This window comes from Vigna unguiculata, chromosome 9 (assembly GCF_004118075.2).
Source record: "Vigna unguiculata cultivar IT97K-499-35 chromosome 9, ASM411807v1, whole genome shotgun sequence".
Classification (NCBI taxonomy): Eukaryota; Viridiplantae; Streptophyta; class Magnoliopsida; order Fabales; family Fabaceae; genus Vigna; species Vigna unguiculata.
The window spans coordinates 3,707,423-3,723,440 of NC_040287.1; the positions used below are offsets into that span (position 1 = coordinate 3,707,423).

The 16,018-nt window shown below is 32.8% G+C and overlaps 2 protein-coding genes across 3 annotated transcripts; one reads left to right on the forward strand and one right to left on the reverse strand.

The window, feature by feature from the left end:
- The first annotated feature begins 205 nt into the window (after positions 1-205).
- Positions 206-3,111, forward strand: LOC114164703 (20 kDa chaperonin, chloroplastic-like). Its single transcript, XM_028049448.1, has 6 exons — positions 206-370; positions 465-648; positions 1,302-1,481; positions 1,599-1,754; positions 2,553-2,630; positions 2,795-3,111. The coding sequence occupies exons 2-6, from the start codon at positions 484-486 to the stop codon at positions 2,963-2,965; spliced, it is 750 nt and encodes a 249-aa protein (XP_027905249.1). The 5' UTR covers positions 206-370; positions 465-483; the 3' UTR covers positions 2,966-3,111.
- A 962-nt stretch (positions 3,112-4,073) lies between these two features.
- LOC114162980 (auxin response factor 19-like) lies at positions 4,074-11,812 on the reverse strand. Of its 2 annotated transcripts, none has more exons than XM_028047012.1 (14): positions 11,558-11,812; positions 10,925-11,424; positions 10,329-10,441; positions 10,144-10,239; positions 9,570-9,626; positions 9,312-9,467; positions 9,143-9,227; positions 8,776-8,866; positions 8,529-8,693; positions 8,230-8,425; positions 7,923-8,061; positions 5,817-7,654; positions 4,928-5,118; positions 4,074-4,836 (listed from the first exon to the last, which is right to left on the reverse strand). In XM_028047012.1, the coding sequence occupies exons 2-14, from the start codon at positions 10,965-10,967 to the stop codon at positions 4,656-4,658; spliced, it is 3,351 nt and encodes a 1,116-aa protein (XP_027902813.1). In that variant the 5' UTR covers positions 10,968-11,424; positions 11,558-11,812; the 3' UTR covers positions 4,074-4,655. The 2 variants fall into 2 exon arrangements, with proteins under 2 accessions (XP_027902813.1, XP_027902812.1); XM_028047011.1 differs by having other exon boundaries at positions 11,533-11,789.
- Positions 11,813-16,018: the final 4,206 nt, after the last annotated feature.

A 16,018-nucleotide genomic window follows, 5' to 3' on the forward strand; every position in this document is an offset into this window, starting at 1 on the left:
ACCAAAAAAATATATATATATATATATATATATATATATATATATATATATATAAAAGTTAGATATATTTTTACAAAAAAAAATAAGAAATATTATAATTTATTTTTATAAAATAGAATCTTTATATTAAATTTTAATTATAGTCATAAATTTATCTTATTTTTTTCAAAAACTGGTTATGAACAAGGTTAGGTCCGAACAGACTCGCATTATCCTATGCTCACGAGTGCAGACTCACACTAGTTGGTTCTAGAAGGGTCCATTATCATCAGATAAAACCCCTATCTCTATTTAGGGTTTTATTATCTTCATTTCAGCTTTTGACGCCCCTTCTTCCTCATCCAAACCTCTCTTCTTCGCATCTACTAAGGTAGATAATTCCATTCTTTTCTCGCAATTACTATTCTTTGCTCGTCTAAACTTAAAATTGTTTGCGTTTTCACTGATGAATTTGGTTTGTGCAGTGTAAGCAAGTTCCAATCAATGGCCAGCACTCAGCTCACAGCAATAGCGTCATCAGTGTCGACGACGTCGTTTGAAAGGCTTCGGCCTTCGGCATTTCAGATGGGCCGTGTGAGGATTGGGAATCTTCCCCAGAGGTCCTTCAGGGGGTTGGTTGTCAAAGCTGCTACTGTTGTGGCCCCAAAGGTGTGTGTGTATGTGTATATATTCTTTTAACTCTTACTTTTGTATATGAAAAAAGATGAATTATTTATAGCTTCTTTTATGTGCTGAATTTCTAATGGTGAAACGAGAGTTCTAGAGTAGGTTTCTGAATTCTTTATTGTGAGTGTATACTTAATATAGATGAATGAGAGATTATTAATGTATGTTTAGTTAGGTTTATGTATCCACATCCAGAAAAGAGAAAAAATGTTAGCTAGAAATACAAGTAACTCTTCTGAAAGTTAAGATTAGTTTATTCATAAAATAATATGTATTATTAAGAGGAACTAGTATGAAACAAACTTATTTGATTTCTATATTTGTTTTGTTCTTCTAATAATTCTTGTATAATTAATTAATTTTAGTAATCTTCTTTAATTAGAGAATATTAATTCAAAATGAAAATTCCTCATTTTTTTGTTCCACACAGTTGGACAATGATGTACCAAATATTTAGTATTTTCTCTTGGCTTTTATTTTATTCTGGATTTTCTTGTAATTTAGTTATGCAACCAAATGTTATATAATTGATGATTTTGAAGCACAGAGCGTATTGCTACAATTTTGGTTTATTGAATGAAAAGTTTGTGCTTTGATAATCCAATGCTTCATGGAGCTGTTGGTTTATTGTGCAGTACACCGCAATTAAGCCTCTGGGTGACAGAGTACTGATAAAAATTAAGGAAGCAGAGGAGAAAACTCAAGGTGGGATTTTGCTTCCCTCAACCGCTCAAACTAAGCCTCAAGGGGGTGAGGTGGTTGCTGTTGGTGAAGGAAAGACAGTTGGGAAGTCAAAAGTAGATGTTAGTGTGAAGGTAATGCTGCTGCTACGTTGGAGTCTTTAAACCTTTAGTGTCTGTGTTTAATTTTCTGGGGAAGGAGTGAGGTTGGCTCTCATTGATGCTTTGATGTGTTGGGTTGTCTTTATACAGACTGGAGCGCAAGTTGTGTATTCTAAATACGCTGGTACTGAGGTAGAATTCAATGGTACAAAGCATCTTATTTTGAAGGATGATGACATTGTTGGTATCCTTGAAACTGATGAGATCAAGGATCTTAAACCCTTGAATGATAGAGTCCTCATAAAGGTATTTCCTTTGCTTATTCCAGTGTTTGGATCTTTAGGTAGAGAGTGATATTAGATCACTTGACAACCATGTTCTTAATTATATAATATAATTCTCTTGATGTATTTAGGTTCTGCTCAGATGGTATGTTTTGTTAATCTTTTTATAAGCAGCATCTAAAGGCGCTGTGGTCCCTTGGGAGGCATGTTTTTGCATTTTTTTCATACATCTGTTTCTGATATTTATCCAAACCTTTAGACAAAAGGTTATGAAACATCTAATATAGCCAACATTGTTCTAAATTGGGGTAGGGTTTCGTTGTGATATTTGACACTGGGAAAACAGGATTGTTGCCGCTGCAATTACTGTTGCTATGCATATATTGTGAATAGCCATCACGGTAATGGATCGCAATTCAAAACCGTGAAACCGTGATAGCCAAATGAAACACTGAAGTATGTATAAGATAGAAATGTTTTAGTTCCAGATATAGTAGTTGTCTTCTATATGAATGATGCTCAAGAAGGGATTATTAATTTTAGTTCCACTTGCAGGCAATATGTAGCCGTTTATGTTGGTAATGCCTATGCAATTCTTATTATTGGTTTAGTGATGCTGTAGAAGTATCTTTTTAATTTGAATTTTCAGAATAGCTGTTATATTGGTTGTATGTTTTTTTGAATTAGCATATCTAAATATGTAGCCTACATGCAACCTCCTGAAATCAAATGTATATCTAATATATTTTTAGTATTGAATTGCTGCATGAAATGCATATCAAATTTATGTATCCTCTGATTGATTAAATATTGAATGCAGGTTGCTGAAGCCGAGGAAAAAACTGCTGGTGGTTTGTTACTTACTGAGGCAACCAAGGAGAAACCTTCTATTGGAACAGTATGCACTCTTATAATATCCTATTAGTCTTCTTCTGTCTGAAAAGATATTCTAGCATGTCACTGATTAACTGGATTATGTTTAGGTCCAATTTAACTATACTTTGTTTTGGATTAACAATTGTAAAAGTGAGTAATGTTTTTGTAATACTTGTTATGTTACAGGTGATAGCAGTTGGTCCAGGGCTTTTGGACGATGAAGGCAACAGAAAACCATTGTCCGTGACTCCGGGGAACACGGTTTTGTACTCCAAATATGCTGGAAATGATTTCAAGGGCAAAGACGGTGAATATATTACCTTGAGGGTCTCAGATGTCATGGCCGTCCTCTCCTAGGAACAATATGTCTGGTTTTTGTAACTTCAAATTTTCGTGTCCATCTCGAGGATAGTGGATTTTTTTTATTGTAATGACGATTGAAAAATATAGTTGATTTCTATCTATTCCTTAGACAATATGCCACATCATTGGATTTTGAATCATCTTCTGCAATATCTTGGAACATTTTGTTAATTAATGTGAAGATAAAGTAATGGATTTATGAGGATTAATTAAAATGGGTTAATTTGTAGGGTACTTGTCAGCATCTGTGTTTTAAGGGACACATTGAACATATTTAACAGGTTTTTTATTGAACATTATAACATTAATATTATGATGTTAATTGATATTTTAATTTAATGGATTTTAAAATAAACGCATCTATTTTGAATTGATAAAATTTCAATTTCAACCGTTTTAGTTTACTAACTATTATGCTCTCACTAAACTGGAGTCAGAAATTGGTTATTACAGTTATCTCAAATCATATTAGATCAGAAGTGAAATAGATTGTTAAAGGGAAAGATAAAAAGAAATAAGGTAGAATAAAATAAAAAATAAAGTAATATTTTACGAAAATACATTATAAAGAAATGCTCTAGAGACTACGCTGGTGTAGATTGGTTAAGATCACCGTCATAAAGGAGTAAGAAACAGAATACACTTGTTAAATCTGGTGCGGCAACCACAAGTGAAATTAAAATAGGTTGCGACAACTCTTTACTAACTGCAATTATTAGAGAATATCAAGTACATTAAGCTTGTTTACAATAATCAATTCTCTCTTTATATTGCGTCAAATTCAATCTTCCGTTAATGAACTAAACACCTATAAATTGTGAGAGTAAATGTTTAGTTATGGGTGATTATTGAAGATATAATCTTATCATGCAGTAAATAGAGATTTTGTAATGTTGAAGATATGATTTGATTATTGAAAATATACGACATATTTAGCATATATGTAGAAATTTTATTTGACTTTGTTACCATATTTATCAAGTACACAAGATTGTGCCTATAAAGATTGTTACCATAAACAGTCATTGTGCCAATAGCACAATTCCTGGAAATCCACACAAGCTAAAGCACATTATACCAAAAAGTGCAAATAAGTGAATAATTGACTTTTCTTGATCATAAACAAACTTCATAATTTCCATCATGAAAACAACGTAGGCACTTGTACAAAAAAACTAGCATTGACAATTTGGCATGTATTGCTTAGTCTCCCTATCATCACTTGGTTACCTAATTTCTTCATCTAACTTTAAGGACAACCAGATTTACAAAACTGTAAGTAAAACACTTTTATATAAGAACAATACAATCATATATATTATACACCAGCTGACCTATATGTCTGTATCTTGACAAAAAGATAAAAAATCCTAAGCTTGCACTAGCAGCCACAAGAAAAACAGTTCTCAAGATAGAATCTGCATCTTTCTGGCAATGGAATCTGGTCTTGGGACATCCAGGTATCTAAACTTCTCTCTCACCATTGACATTGAACCGGATGCCTCTATGTATCAACCTGCTCTACACTACCCCATCATCTGCATCCCGTGCAATGAATTTATCTCCTTTCCACTGGTGATATATAGAAACACCAACAAGAAATTTTAAGGGTTAAGTTAGTCTTCTTCCATGTCTCAGAATATACAAGTTGATGACTGCTCCAAAATGTCAATACTAGACATCCTTATCGGTTAAACGAGGCTGCAGAGTTATCATCATACTGTCCCCTCCATGCATTGCCATTATCTGTCCCACTACAAGCTTGATTGGGGACAGGAACATGTCCTAAATCTCCATCTAAGCTCATTTGCTGTACCTCAGCAGATGACAATATCTTTATGCTCTGGACACAGCTTACAAATTCTCTGCAAGGAATTGCAAGTTTTAGACTAAGACCAAAAAATCTGAATGGATGAAATATTAGTGACTATGAACAACTAGGAATTGACTACTTACTCCCAAGGGTCATCACCAACAAGAAGAATGTCGTTTTCATGATCTACGTAGACTAGTTTCCACTCTGTCCTTTGAGGATCTTCTAGCTGCCCTTCAATTCCAAACATCCTAGCCAAATCATGCCGGAGTTCATCATATCCCTTGTAACGGGTGACATCAATGCATCTTCCAACAGAGCCACATTTTTGAACCTTCAAAATATGTGAAACAGTATCAAGCATTTGAATATCATCCAAATAATGTATTAAGCCACGAGTAATCGAGGCTAAAGCATTTGAGGTTGATTTTTGGGTAACAATGCTGAACAGGAGTGACAGTTATTATGTAAGTGTAACCACCCCCTTAACATATTTTCAGTCCAACTATGAACTGATGATACCCACTTCATAATCAAATAGTCTCAACGGACAATACAGGTTAACAAGTACTACAAAGTGCAGCTTATACTTTTATTGATCAATCAGTGAAACTTACATACAAAACTCTTATTTCTAACAAGCACATTCCGAATCAGAAAAAGATAAGGCCGTTGGTCATGATTGAATTGGAAAGGAAATCATTAGGCAAATACATATGCAGTGTTAAGATGGGGCAAGATCGTGACCGTACTGGTGTTATGCTAAAATTATTACCTTAATCTTAGTGGGTCAAAAACTGAGAACGTAACTTAGGATCAAGAGTTGAACTAAGAATTTCAGACAATAAAAAAAAAATATAGGAAAGGTATCTGATCATGAACATTTCACATATATGCCACTAAAATATAAATACCAAAAAGATGTTTGACTTGCATGACATCCCTATTTCTGTGTTTCACGAAACATTAAGACAGCGTATGTGTTCAGAAAATATAATAGGTGATAGATTTTTCAATAAGTAAAGGACGAACCTTAGTATATGTTCTCATTCTTTGAGTCTGACTAGCCCACAAGCCATTATTCAAAACCCCAGGATCATTGATTGCAATGTCACTGGAGCATCCAGGCTTAAAAGGCATGTCTGGCACCCCAAATGGCTGTGAACTAATGGCAGCAGTGGACAGCTCGGTTTCAATGTCTCTTGGAGCACCACCATAATTGGACAGCAAGTTTTGAAGATCTTTTTGAGAATCATACCCTCTTGAGAGCAAAGTATCAGGTGTTAATCCATCAAGATTAGAGGCAAATGGAAGATTATTTCTTGGGTGTGATTGGACATCACCGTCCATGCAGAAACTGGGAAGTTGGAAGTTCTGGTGGATATTATTAGGATCAATAGAGTAAGATGTTCCAGAAGAAGCTTCCATCTGATCTGCAATTGTCCCTTTGCACTTCAGCTGGTCAGGTCCTCTTACACCGGGTAATTCGTGTTTGATCTGCATCTCAGACTTTCTATGAAGCTCCTGTATCAAATGATTGGTTGGTTCAACTACCGAAGGTCCTCCTAATGGGGTTGGTACCTGTTGATTTCTTTTAATCAGATTTGAAGGAGATATCTGACAATTATTAGTAGACGGTGAAGTTGAGCATGATGGGGCATCTCCATCTGTAAGTGTTGAAGGAGCTCTAGTATTAGTTAATGATTTCTGTGTATTATGGGATTGGTTCATAGGAAGCTGCTGTGTTTGCATCAAAGCCGAAGAAGAGTAGTTGTTGCCATTGAAAAGCTTCTCCATTGAGAAAGCATTGTTGCCAAGCTGTTGAGGCTGATGACACTGTGATAGAGGCAGCTGCGGTAATTGCTGGTTTTGTTGCTGTAGAAGCTGAGACTGCAAAAGTGGGCTAGAAGTGGAAAGGAGTTGTTGTTGTTGCTGTTGTTGCTGTTGCTGCTGTTGTTGCTGCTGCAATTTCTGTAGCAACTGCAACTGTGGTTGTTGCTCTGAGCTGTTTTGCTGTGACATTTGTGTCATTTGTGGTTGCTGTGGTGCCCTCTGTGACATGCTTTGTTGCAATAACTGCAACGGAGATGATTGCAACTGTGTCTGTTGCTGCTGCCTCTGTAAGAGACTAGCTTGCTGGTCTATTTGCTGTTGAAACTGAGATTCTTGCGGTAAGGATGTCATCAGCAATGCATTCTTATTGGGTGATTGAAAACTTTGTTGGGGTGGCATATTTCCTGAGAGTAATTGCTGTTGCTGAAGCTGGGAGTATGTCACTGGTTGCTGCACACACTGATTTGGAATCTGATTAGAAGAAACTGCCCCATTATTCATGATGGTCTGTTGACATGGCTGCTGTTGCTGTTGCTGTGGCTGTTGTGCTCTCTGTTGAGGCATTTGGGGCTGTTGTTGCTGTGGTTGTGACAGGTTTTGCAGTACAGGCATCTGTTGTTGCCTCTGTTGCTGCTGTTGGAGCGGGTTTAAGGTTGTTGGCATCAGTGACTGCACCTTCTGCTGTTGTTGCTGCTGCGGTGGCCATGATGTTTGGGGTTGTTGCAATTGGTTGACTTGGTTTGGTAAGTTAGGTTTGTTAAATTGTAGATTTGGTGCAGAGAGGACAGGAGCTTGAAAGTTCAATAATTTGGATGGATCATCAGTGGGAAGGTTACCATGCAGTGTATTGGATGAAAGCATGGATGGGGGCATAAATCCAGATTGGGCAGCGGAGAACTGATTATTCTGCTGCATGCTCATCCATTGCACCAAACTCAAACCTGGGAAGATTGAACTTGAGGCATCCTTCATTCCAATGTCATCTCCAAGCCAGGGCATAGCTCTCTTGAAAGCATTTTCTATATCAGAATCATCATCTGCAAAATCAAATAAGCAAGCAAATATCATCTGTTAGAATCAATCTATAGACAACTAGCCAGTGATAAGAGAAGAAGAGGAAAAAAGTATACAGATTTCCTGAATGTTACTCTTCAATAAAGCTATTAGATGTGAGATTATACTTTCTTCATAGAAGCAACTTGATTTCATTTAATAGTGAGTAAATGACAGATTAAGAACATTAGATTCCAAGAACAGTAAAATCTGAATAAAATTTAAAATTTTTATGGTGAGTACTCTTGCTACCTGGCATTCCTGGCTGCTTGGGAAACTTCGGCCTAAAAAATGGAGGAGGACAAATGTAGAAAGGAGTCACTACTGGTTCAATATCCCAAATTGAAACTCTGCTTGGGCGCTCACCAGCTGTTGATTCATCCCATCCAACCTATCAAAATTGAAAACATGATTCCCTCTCTCATTATTGGTCACATTACAGAGTTATGCACATGCTCATGTAATGTAGATTACAGGACATTAAATGCATGTTTTAGATCAATTTTATTTATCTTTTCCTATTTCAACTATACAAATAATGCATTTCTTATGATAATACCTGAAGATTGCGCCACTGTGAACTCTTCCATCTGACAGGATCCAAGTCACTGATCCCAGTGATTGTACCCATATGTCTGCGCACCCCTGACTCCTCGGTCTCAAACATCATTCTGAATCTCATTCCAAGGGAAACTTGATTGTAGAGAGCTTTATTATACTTGGCCAATGGAATTACAAATTCAGCGGGGCTGGCCCTGTAAAATTGACAAATGTCTATAAGAGGCTGTCACAAATATTCAATGGATGCATTCTGGTAATTAAATAGTAGTAAATATATGCCAAAAATATATACAGCACCTTGGATTATAGAAAATAGTAAATGGGCTGTTATTTGAAGCAGCATGAGCTGCAGCAGCAAGAATGCCAATGTGCATGCTGTCACTGGATATTACTGATGAAGATAGTGCTGGCTGCTGTCTGTTAGCTCTTTTAATACCTAAAAGAAGTTGTTGTTTTTCATCCCTGAATATAATCACAATTAATTGACTCAGCAACAGGGTGGAAGTTATTTCCAAAGTTTCAAATAAAAAATTTTATGCCTTACCTGATAAAAAGAACTGAATCTCCAGCAAAGAGCCTTTTTGTGCTAACAAAGACACTCCAACCCGTAGTCAATAGATGCCTCTTTGGTTGTCCTGTAACCGATGTTCTAGAAATTTTAGCATCCAACCATGTAAATCATCAAATTATGCTTAAGTTCTATGATCATAATTTGGTCAAACTTATTATACAATCCCAATGTTGATAATCCTAGAATTTTTCTGGTGTAAGTTTAGTTTAAGTCAAATGATGTGTTTTAGATAACAATGAATCCTGTTGGGGAATCAATGAGGCATACATAAAGAGAAAGAATGATATACTATAACAAAGGATGAAGACAATGAAGACCGGTAAGAGTTGCTTTGCTATACCTCGATAAATATGTCTAAATGTCCAAGTACTGTCATGCAAATCTTTGGCAACAATCTCCTGAGCTGGAGGTTGCATTGAAAAATCCTATCAAACACACTTCTAATCAGCATGAAAAGATCACATAAAATCTCCAACCCCGTGCAAATGAAAAAAATATTAAATACACACCAGAAGTGGGAATATTTTCTCAGCAGCTCTGCGAGGCACAGAGAATCCACCATGAGTGCTTGTGTCACTAGCTGTAAGAGTTTTGCAAAAGAACTCAGTAGGTTGTTGGTTTTGTTTGAGACCCATGTCAGATGCCAATATTGCTTCCTTGTCATACTGTAGAACAGTTACATCAAACACAGTCTTAGATAACAGGTTTAGTGGGAATTAGATCTTAGATACACATCAATAAACTAGCTGATTGAACAGCTGACCTACTTTAGTAACAGGTTGAAGGGTCATCTGTGCATAGACCTCATCAGTTTCAGGATCAGCCTGATCCAAAACAGAAAGAATTATCAATATATGTATTATGCAAGATTCACAAAAGAAAAAAACCAGAAAGGGCCATCATATCAAATGCTTGAGAAATTGTAATGACGTTGCTTCAAGACATCAACCGAAGGTGGTCTATAACTAATACATGGATGATGTGGCAAATGATATCCACCATCTTAAGCAAATGAAGAAAAAGAAACAGAGCTTGCAAAGTCTTCAACCTCAAGATTTGGTAGAGGACAATTGACATAATTTGTAAAAAGACATGTCATGCAGAAATGTCACTCTTTTCCTTCAAAATGAACATTAGTTTATTCTAAATCCCTGGTGACTAACCATGATCCAAAAATAAGAAAGAAGGTGAATTATTTGTACATGTCCCTTCCAGGAAGATAAATTTCAGTAGAGATTGAATGCATCTAGTCTTGAAATTTCAATTTTTTTAGATGTCTTCAAAACTTGTGACTATAGAAATACTGCAATGTAAGTTCCCACAACAGGAAAGTGCACCTACGTGAAGAGCAACATTGTGAAGCATGCAAATCAACTTGGATGGAAGGTTAGGGTAACTAGGAACGAAGTCAGCCTCCTTTTGCATGGATGCTGCAACCTAAAAGTAATAAGTAGTCAAAAGAAGCTCCATCAGATATCACAATGAAGAAATATCATGATCTTAGAATTATGGCATAAGAAACATACTTGCTCACTGTGTCCTTGAGGAAAGTAAACCACAAGACTTCCAACAGGAGGTAAGGAAACCAATGGTCCAGCACATGCATGCCATAACTCTGAATTGATGGTCTTCCTTTCCCCTGTAGCAAGCACAGATATCTTTATCACAATTATTCTTCAAGCACATTCAGATTTGGCGCTTACAACCATGAAAGTTTATCTTTAGGTCAAAAGAATAAAAGATGACAAAAAATGAGGGGTGAAATACAACAAAATAAAGACAGATTAATATTCCAAGGTATCACTTTTGTTTAGGCCGCAGGTAAAAGGAAGCATCTCATGAAGAAGAGGGCTAACAAAGCAACACCAGAAATTAACCAAAAGATCAACTTTAAACTCAGATGAATAATGTCAACTTCCCTTCAGTACGATATAATCATATTTATTATTCGATCTACGATGGTGTTATGTTGATTCAACAATATAAATCACCGATTTTCTTGAAAGTAATCATCCTCGGATTCCTTTAAGCAATGTTAGTGTTTGATGAAACAGGAAAACACAACCACACAGAGGGAGAGACAGAGAACATGAGGCTGCAAGTAAAGGTTGAGAAAAAGTACCTTCCCCGGAATTAGGCAAGTAGCCATTTGGAGGAGCCTTCATTACCACCTGTTAAAGTGATGACCCCAAACAAGTTCAACACTCTTCTTCCTGAAACAAGATTTAACCTTGTTCGCCAAGTCTTCCACAAAAGCAACAATTCTAACTCCAACTCATAGTCCAAAAAAAGCTGCAACACTTTCCCAGAAGCAAAGAAGAAGATGCAGACCCCCTTTCGGTACCTACCACAAAGTTCTCTAATAACATCGAGCAGAAGTAACAAAAAGCTCACCCTTTTATTCCCAGAAATGCTTCTAATTGTTGCCTCCAACCCCACAAGTTTCGAATTCAAAAACTAGCAGAACCACAGCACAAAGTCTCCCCTTTCTGCAATTCCCTCCGCCAACATCCAAGGACTCAATGGAATTCTGCTACAGCCAGAACCAACACTTCAAAACGAAAAAACAAGAACCTTGCAGCTGAAACCAAATCAAGCTGAGGGTGTCCAAGAAGCCAAAACCTGTAAAGCACAACACAACACAACACAACAACCATTTTAACAGTGACACCAAGCAATCAAAGAAAGAAAAACAAAGCAAACAAAAAGGCCTTGGAAACTGATCCCCACATAAAAACAAGCCGAAATGAATGACCTTGTAGGCACCACAGTCATGAGCAGCATGAAGAAGCCCAGAGAATGAACCAAAATGGAGAAGGAGGAAATGGGAACTACACTTCGTGTGGATTAAGGTAACAAGGTGATGTCTGAAGGACCAAAGTGGAGAAAACTGACTTGTCGCCGAGAAATCAGAGGGGCTGAACAAAAGGAAGACAGCTTTTCTTTTGGTGCTTTATGTGAACAAGCCGACATGAAATATAGACTAAAGCAATCAATCACAGACAGGCATGGTTAAAAGAACTCATTAAAGAAGTAGGGTATTATTAATAAAAAATATATATAAAAATTAATAAAATCAAACAAGATTAGCCTTGCTTAATTACATGACATGATCGTGTTTTAGACAATATTCCTTCCCGTGGTTAAAATTTGGGTCCCAAACCCACCTTACATTCCACTGAAATTTCTTGCATTCGGGTGCTTTTCTTGTACAATAACCACACATCAACACTTCACATTTTCTCATACTACTAATTCAAAGTCTTAAATTCAAACCTTAATGTTACATCATTGTACAAAGGAAAAAAAAAAAAGTGATTGAATAGAGTCTTAGATTCAAATCTTACTGTCACATCACTGTTCATTGGAAAAAAAAATGAGTACTTTGATATAGTATGTTAAGAGTTGAAGATTTATGCTGTTCATGTTCATCTCTGATTTTAAATAGTTACTGTCCAAATTAGTAAACTTATCATGTTATAAAATATTGTACTTAGAATCATAATATCAAATGTATTTTAACTAGTTTCATGTATTAACATCACAAGTTTTGTTAAATGAAGTCGATACTCTGTTCAAAATCTTATAAAGATCATTTATTATATATTTGAGAAAGAATTACCTTCAACTACTTAGAATTATCATATACTACCAACACATTTAAAATAAGATTAAATATGTTTTACATCTTTATATTATTAAAAAATAAAAATTATATTTTATATTTAAATAAAATTATAAAGTATTACATTATATAAAACTTTGACTTCAATAAAAAGTGTAAAATTTTTATGTGTCTTTTTAAGAATTAAGAATGGTGTTTTACATTATTTGTAAAACATACAACAACTCAATGCTTTACAATTTAATTTATAAACAAAAACATAATTTTTTATAATAGACGATAAAAAATAAATTTAACTCTTTAAAATATTAATTAAATAGAATTTTTTTAGTATATTATTTCCTTCAAGTTCTTTTTAAGTCTTAATTTAAAAACAACGGTATCAGATAAGAGTTGCGAGCAAAACAATTTTGTAAATTTATTTTGGTCACAAACATGTTATTCATTATTATTATTAACTTATTCATTAAATCCATTTAAGATAAGTCATTTTTATTGTAAATTTTTTGATTTAATTTTTGCTTCTTATTATAATATATATATATATATATATATATATATATATATATATATTAAATTTTAATGACTACTAGAAAGAATCATATTTTAATTAATATTTTATTTGATTAATGAAAAAAATATATGTTTTCCAGATATTTTGTTTTTTATTTTTATACTTTTAGATTTTAAATTTATGCCATTTTATAGAGAAGTTATTATGAAATTTAAAATTCAAACTTGTGTATGATTTTATAATAAAAATGTTAGTACCAATTATTTGATTTTTTTTTAAGAGTTCATTATGGATATATATATATATATATATATATATATATATATATATATATATATATAATTTTAATCTGAACAAGTGATTATCCTTAATTTTAACTTAAAATTTAAATTTATTTATTATCCATTTTTATTTTTTATTTCTTCTCAAAAATCAAATAAAATGATTGAAAAAAGTAAAAATATAAAATAAAAGAGAAATAGAATGAAAAACATAATTGTATACATTGAAATAATAGCAAAAGGAATTTAACAAATTCTCTTGTTATTTATTTATATGTGTTGAAAAGACAAAAAAAAAAATGTTAGTTCACACTAAAATATATTAATAGTAATTCTAATTAAATTTTACATTCTTTAAAAATAATAATAATTATTTTTTAAAACTGTATTACAAAGACATTTAGTTACTTCTATTTTTAAACATGCACTTCCATCTAAAATCATGTTTAAAAAACCCTAAGAAAATGAACGCAATGTAAATGTAGATTATGTACTCAAATTTCATGTAATTTCAATTTCACCAACACAATCTCTAGTACACTCCAAATTGTGTGTGTGGAATTTCTATAGGAGTTTTCTTCACGTTCACTAGCTTTCATTGTATATTTATGTACTTACAAAGCATTTCTATATTTGACTTTTAAGGTGGAATGGAAAGATTCAATATACTTTTCTCAAAATAATATTAAAAAATTTATATCTATTAAAAATATTATTAAATTATTATTATTATTATTATATACATATAACTATACAAAAATTTTATAAGTTGGTAGTATGAAATTAAGTTAAATTTAAAATTTTATTTTTTAAATAAAATATTTCTAAAATATTAAAAATTGTAAATTAAACTTAACCCAATTTTATAAAACCAATTTTTAAGATGTAGTTTCGTATTTGTAAATGATCTTACAAAAGTCTAATATTGATAACGTGATAAACTATTAAAACATCATTAAATTATCTCACAGTCTTATTAAGAAATACAAGCATTAATTTTAACTCAATTTCATAAATTTAATTTATAAAATAACATTTAAACTTATTTATGTATTATAATTTAATCAAGTTGGATTTCTACGATAAACAATACTACATGTAGACTATTCTTTACTGATGGAAGAGAGGTAGAAATGAATGTTGACTAAAGGCACTTGAAATTAGATGCATGAATTTAATTATTATTTTTTTTTGGTAAAAATGCTTATGCATTTTCTTCATTCATCAATTAATTAGGGTAAAGTTTTTTTTTTATTGTGCTGGGTAGTGTGGCCATCAACTTTATGTTTAAAAAAATGTTGGTGATCAAATTTCTTATTATTATTATCTTTAGAGGGATTTATTTTTCTTGTTAATGATGTATTGCTCTTTTTTGGGGATTCTTTGTGGATGCTTGGACCCACAACACCAGAAAAGCCATCTATGAAACATGACATCAATGATTCTCTTGGCCCAAACACTTCTAAACTTTGAATATCATAATCATATGTTAAGGAAATACTTGTCGTAACAACAATAGTTAATTTATAGCCACATTTCTTCCATCTTTTTTTAATTTTCTCCATGCAAAAGAATATTAGTTATTCATCTTATTTCGTATATTAAAAGAAAGAACCAAAAACTAAAGCCTCAACTTTTGTTGTATCATTACTAATTGTTTTTTATTCTTGATCATAAAAAAGTGTGGAAAGAAAAAGAAAGGAGAATTTTTATATACACGCTAGGACACACCCACTAGCCGCAAAAGCAGGAAATCTTCACATGTCAAAGGTTTTGGTTCTTTTTTAAGAGATCATTGCACCTTAATTATGCTAAAATATTAAAATCAATGGTTTTATTAAGAAAATTAAAACTAATGAGGGAGTTTTTGAAGAAATTCTTGATGTAAGGAACTTCCCATTTCTAACGTTTTTAATTTATTGTTCATTCAATATAATTTGCTTACCCTAGTTGACCTTTTATTCATGACTATTGTATAATTTAATTTTGAAATAAAAAAAAATCCCTAACTATAAAAATTTATTAAATTAATAGTTCACCTTAACTTTGAAAAATGGATAAAATTCATTCTCCTAAGCGTATACGTAAAAAAGTTTTTAGTTCAATTTTCTTTTATCTTTTACTATTTATAAAAACCACATCATATCTTATCTTTAATATCCCTTTCGTAGTTCCTAAGATTTATACTCTTTTATTTAACTACAAAAGATTAAATTATTTTTAAAGTTTCACCTAAAATACACAATTTGAAAGACCTTTCAAGTAATTAGCAAGATTTGTGATATGTTTGTTTTAATGTTTGAGTCAATTAAATAGTTCTTGAATGTTGAATCAACTAATTTAATTTATTCTAAGTTTCTTTAATGTCAAAATATCCAAATTTGCGTTGCATTCAAAACATCATTGATGTTTTTTCATTAAATGATATTATTCAACCAAATTTAAGTTTTAAAAAAATTAAGTTCAACTAAACTTAACTTTTTCAACTGAAATTCAAATGCTTATTAAAAAAGTTTCTCAATTATTTTTTCGTATTCCAAGTCCACGGAACAAAACACTACAAAAATCAAGAATATATAGTGTAAAACTAGATTTTATGAAATAAATTCATTATGCATAGAAATAAATATACTGTTTCCTAATAGTGTTACATTCTTACAAGAAATAGTCTTCAACTATAATCATAATTATAAACAATTATATTTGCTGTACAAACATAAGGTTTTATGAGAAAAAAAAAATATGTATTTCTTAATCACTATTTATTCACGTTCTCAGTCAATCTTCATGCGGCAT

Bases quoted from the DNA above. Each gene is read 5' to 3' on its own strand.
- LOC114164703 (XM_028049448.1), top strand. From the start codon at position 484: ATGGCCAGCACTCAGCTCACAGCAATAGCGTCATCAGTGTCGACGACG. The intron at 649-1,301 runs GTGTGTGTGTAT...TTTATTGTGCAG, and splicing joins CTACTGTTGTGGCCCCAAAG to TACACCGCAATTAAGCCTCT. The intron at 2,631-2,794 runs GTATGCACTCTT...GTTATGTTACAG, and splicing joins AGAAACCTTCTATTGGAACA to GTGATAGCAGTTGGTCCAGG.
- LOC114162980 (XM_028047012.1), bottom strand. From the start codon at position 10,967: ATGAAGGCTCCTCCAAATGGCTACTTGCCTAATTCCGGGGAAG. The intron at 8,694-8,775 runs GTAAGGCATAAA...GATTATATTCAG, and splicing joins GATTCAGTTCTTTTTATCAG to GGATGAAAAACAACAACTTC. The intron at 5,119-5,816 runs GTTCGTCCTTTA...CATATTTTGAAG, and splicing joins GAATGAGAACATATACTAAG to GTTCAAAAATGTGGCTCTGT.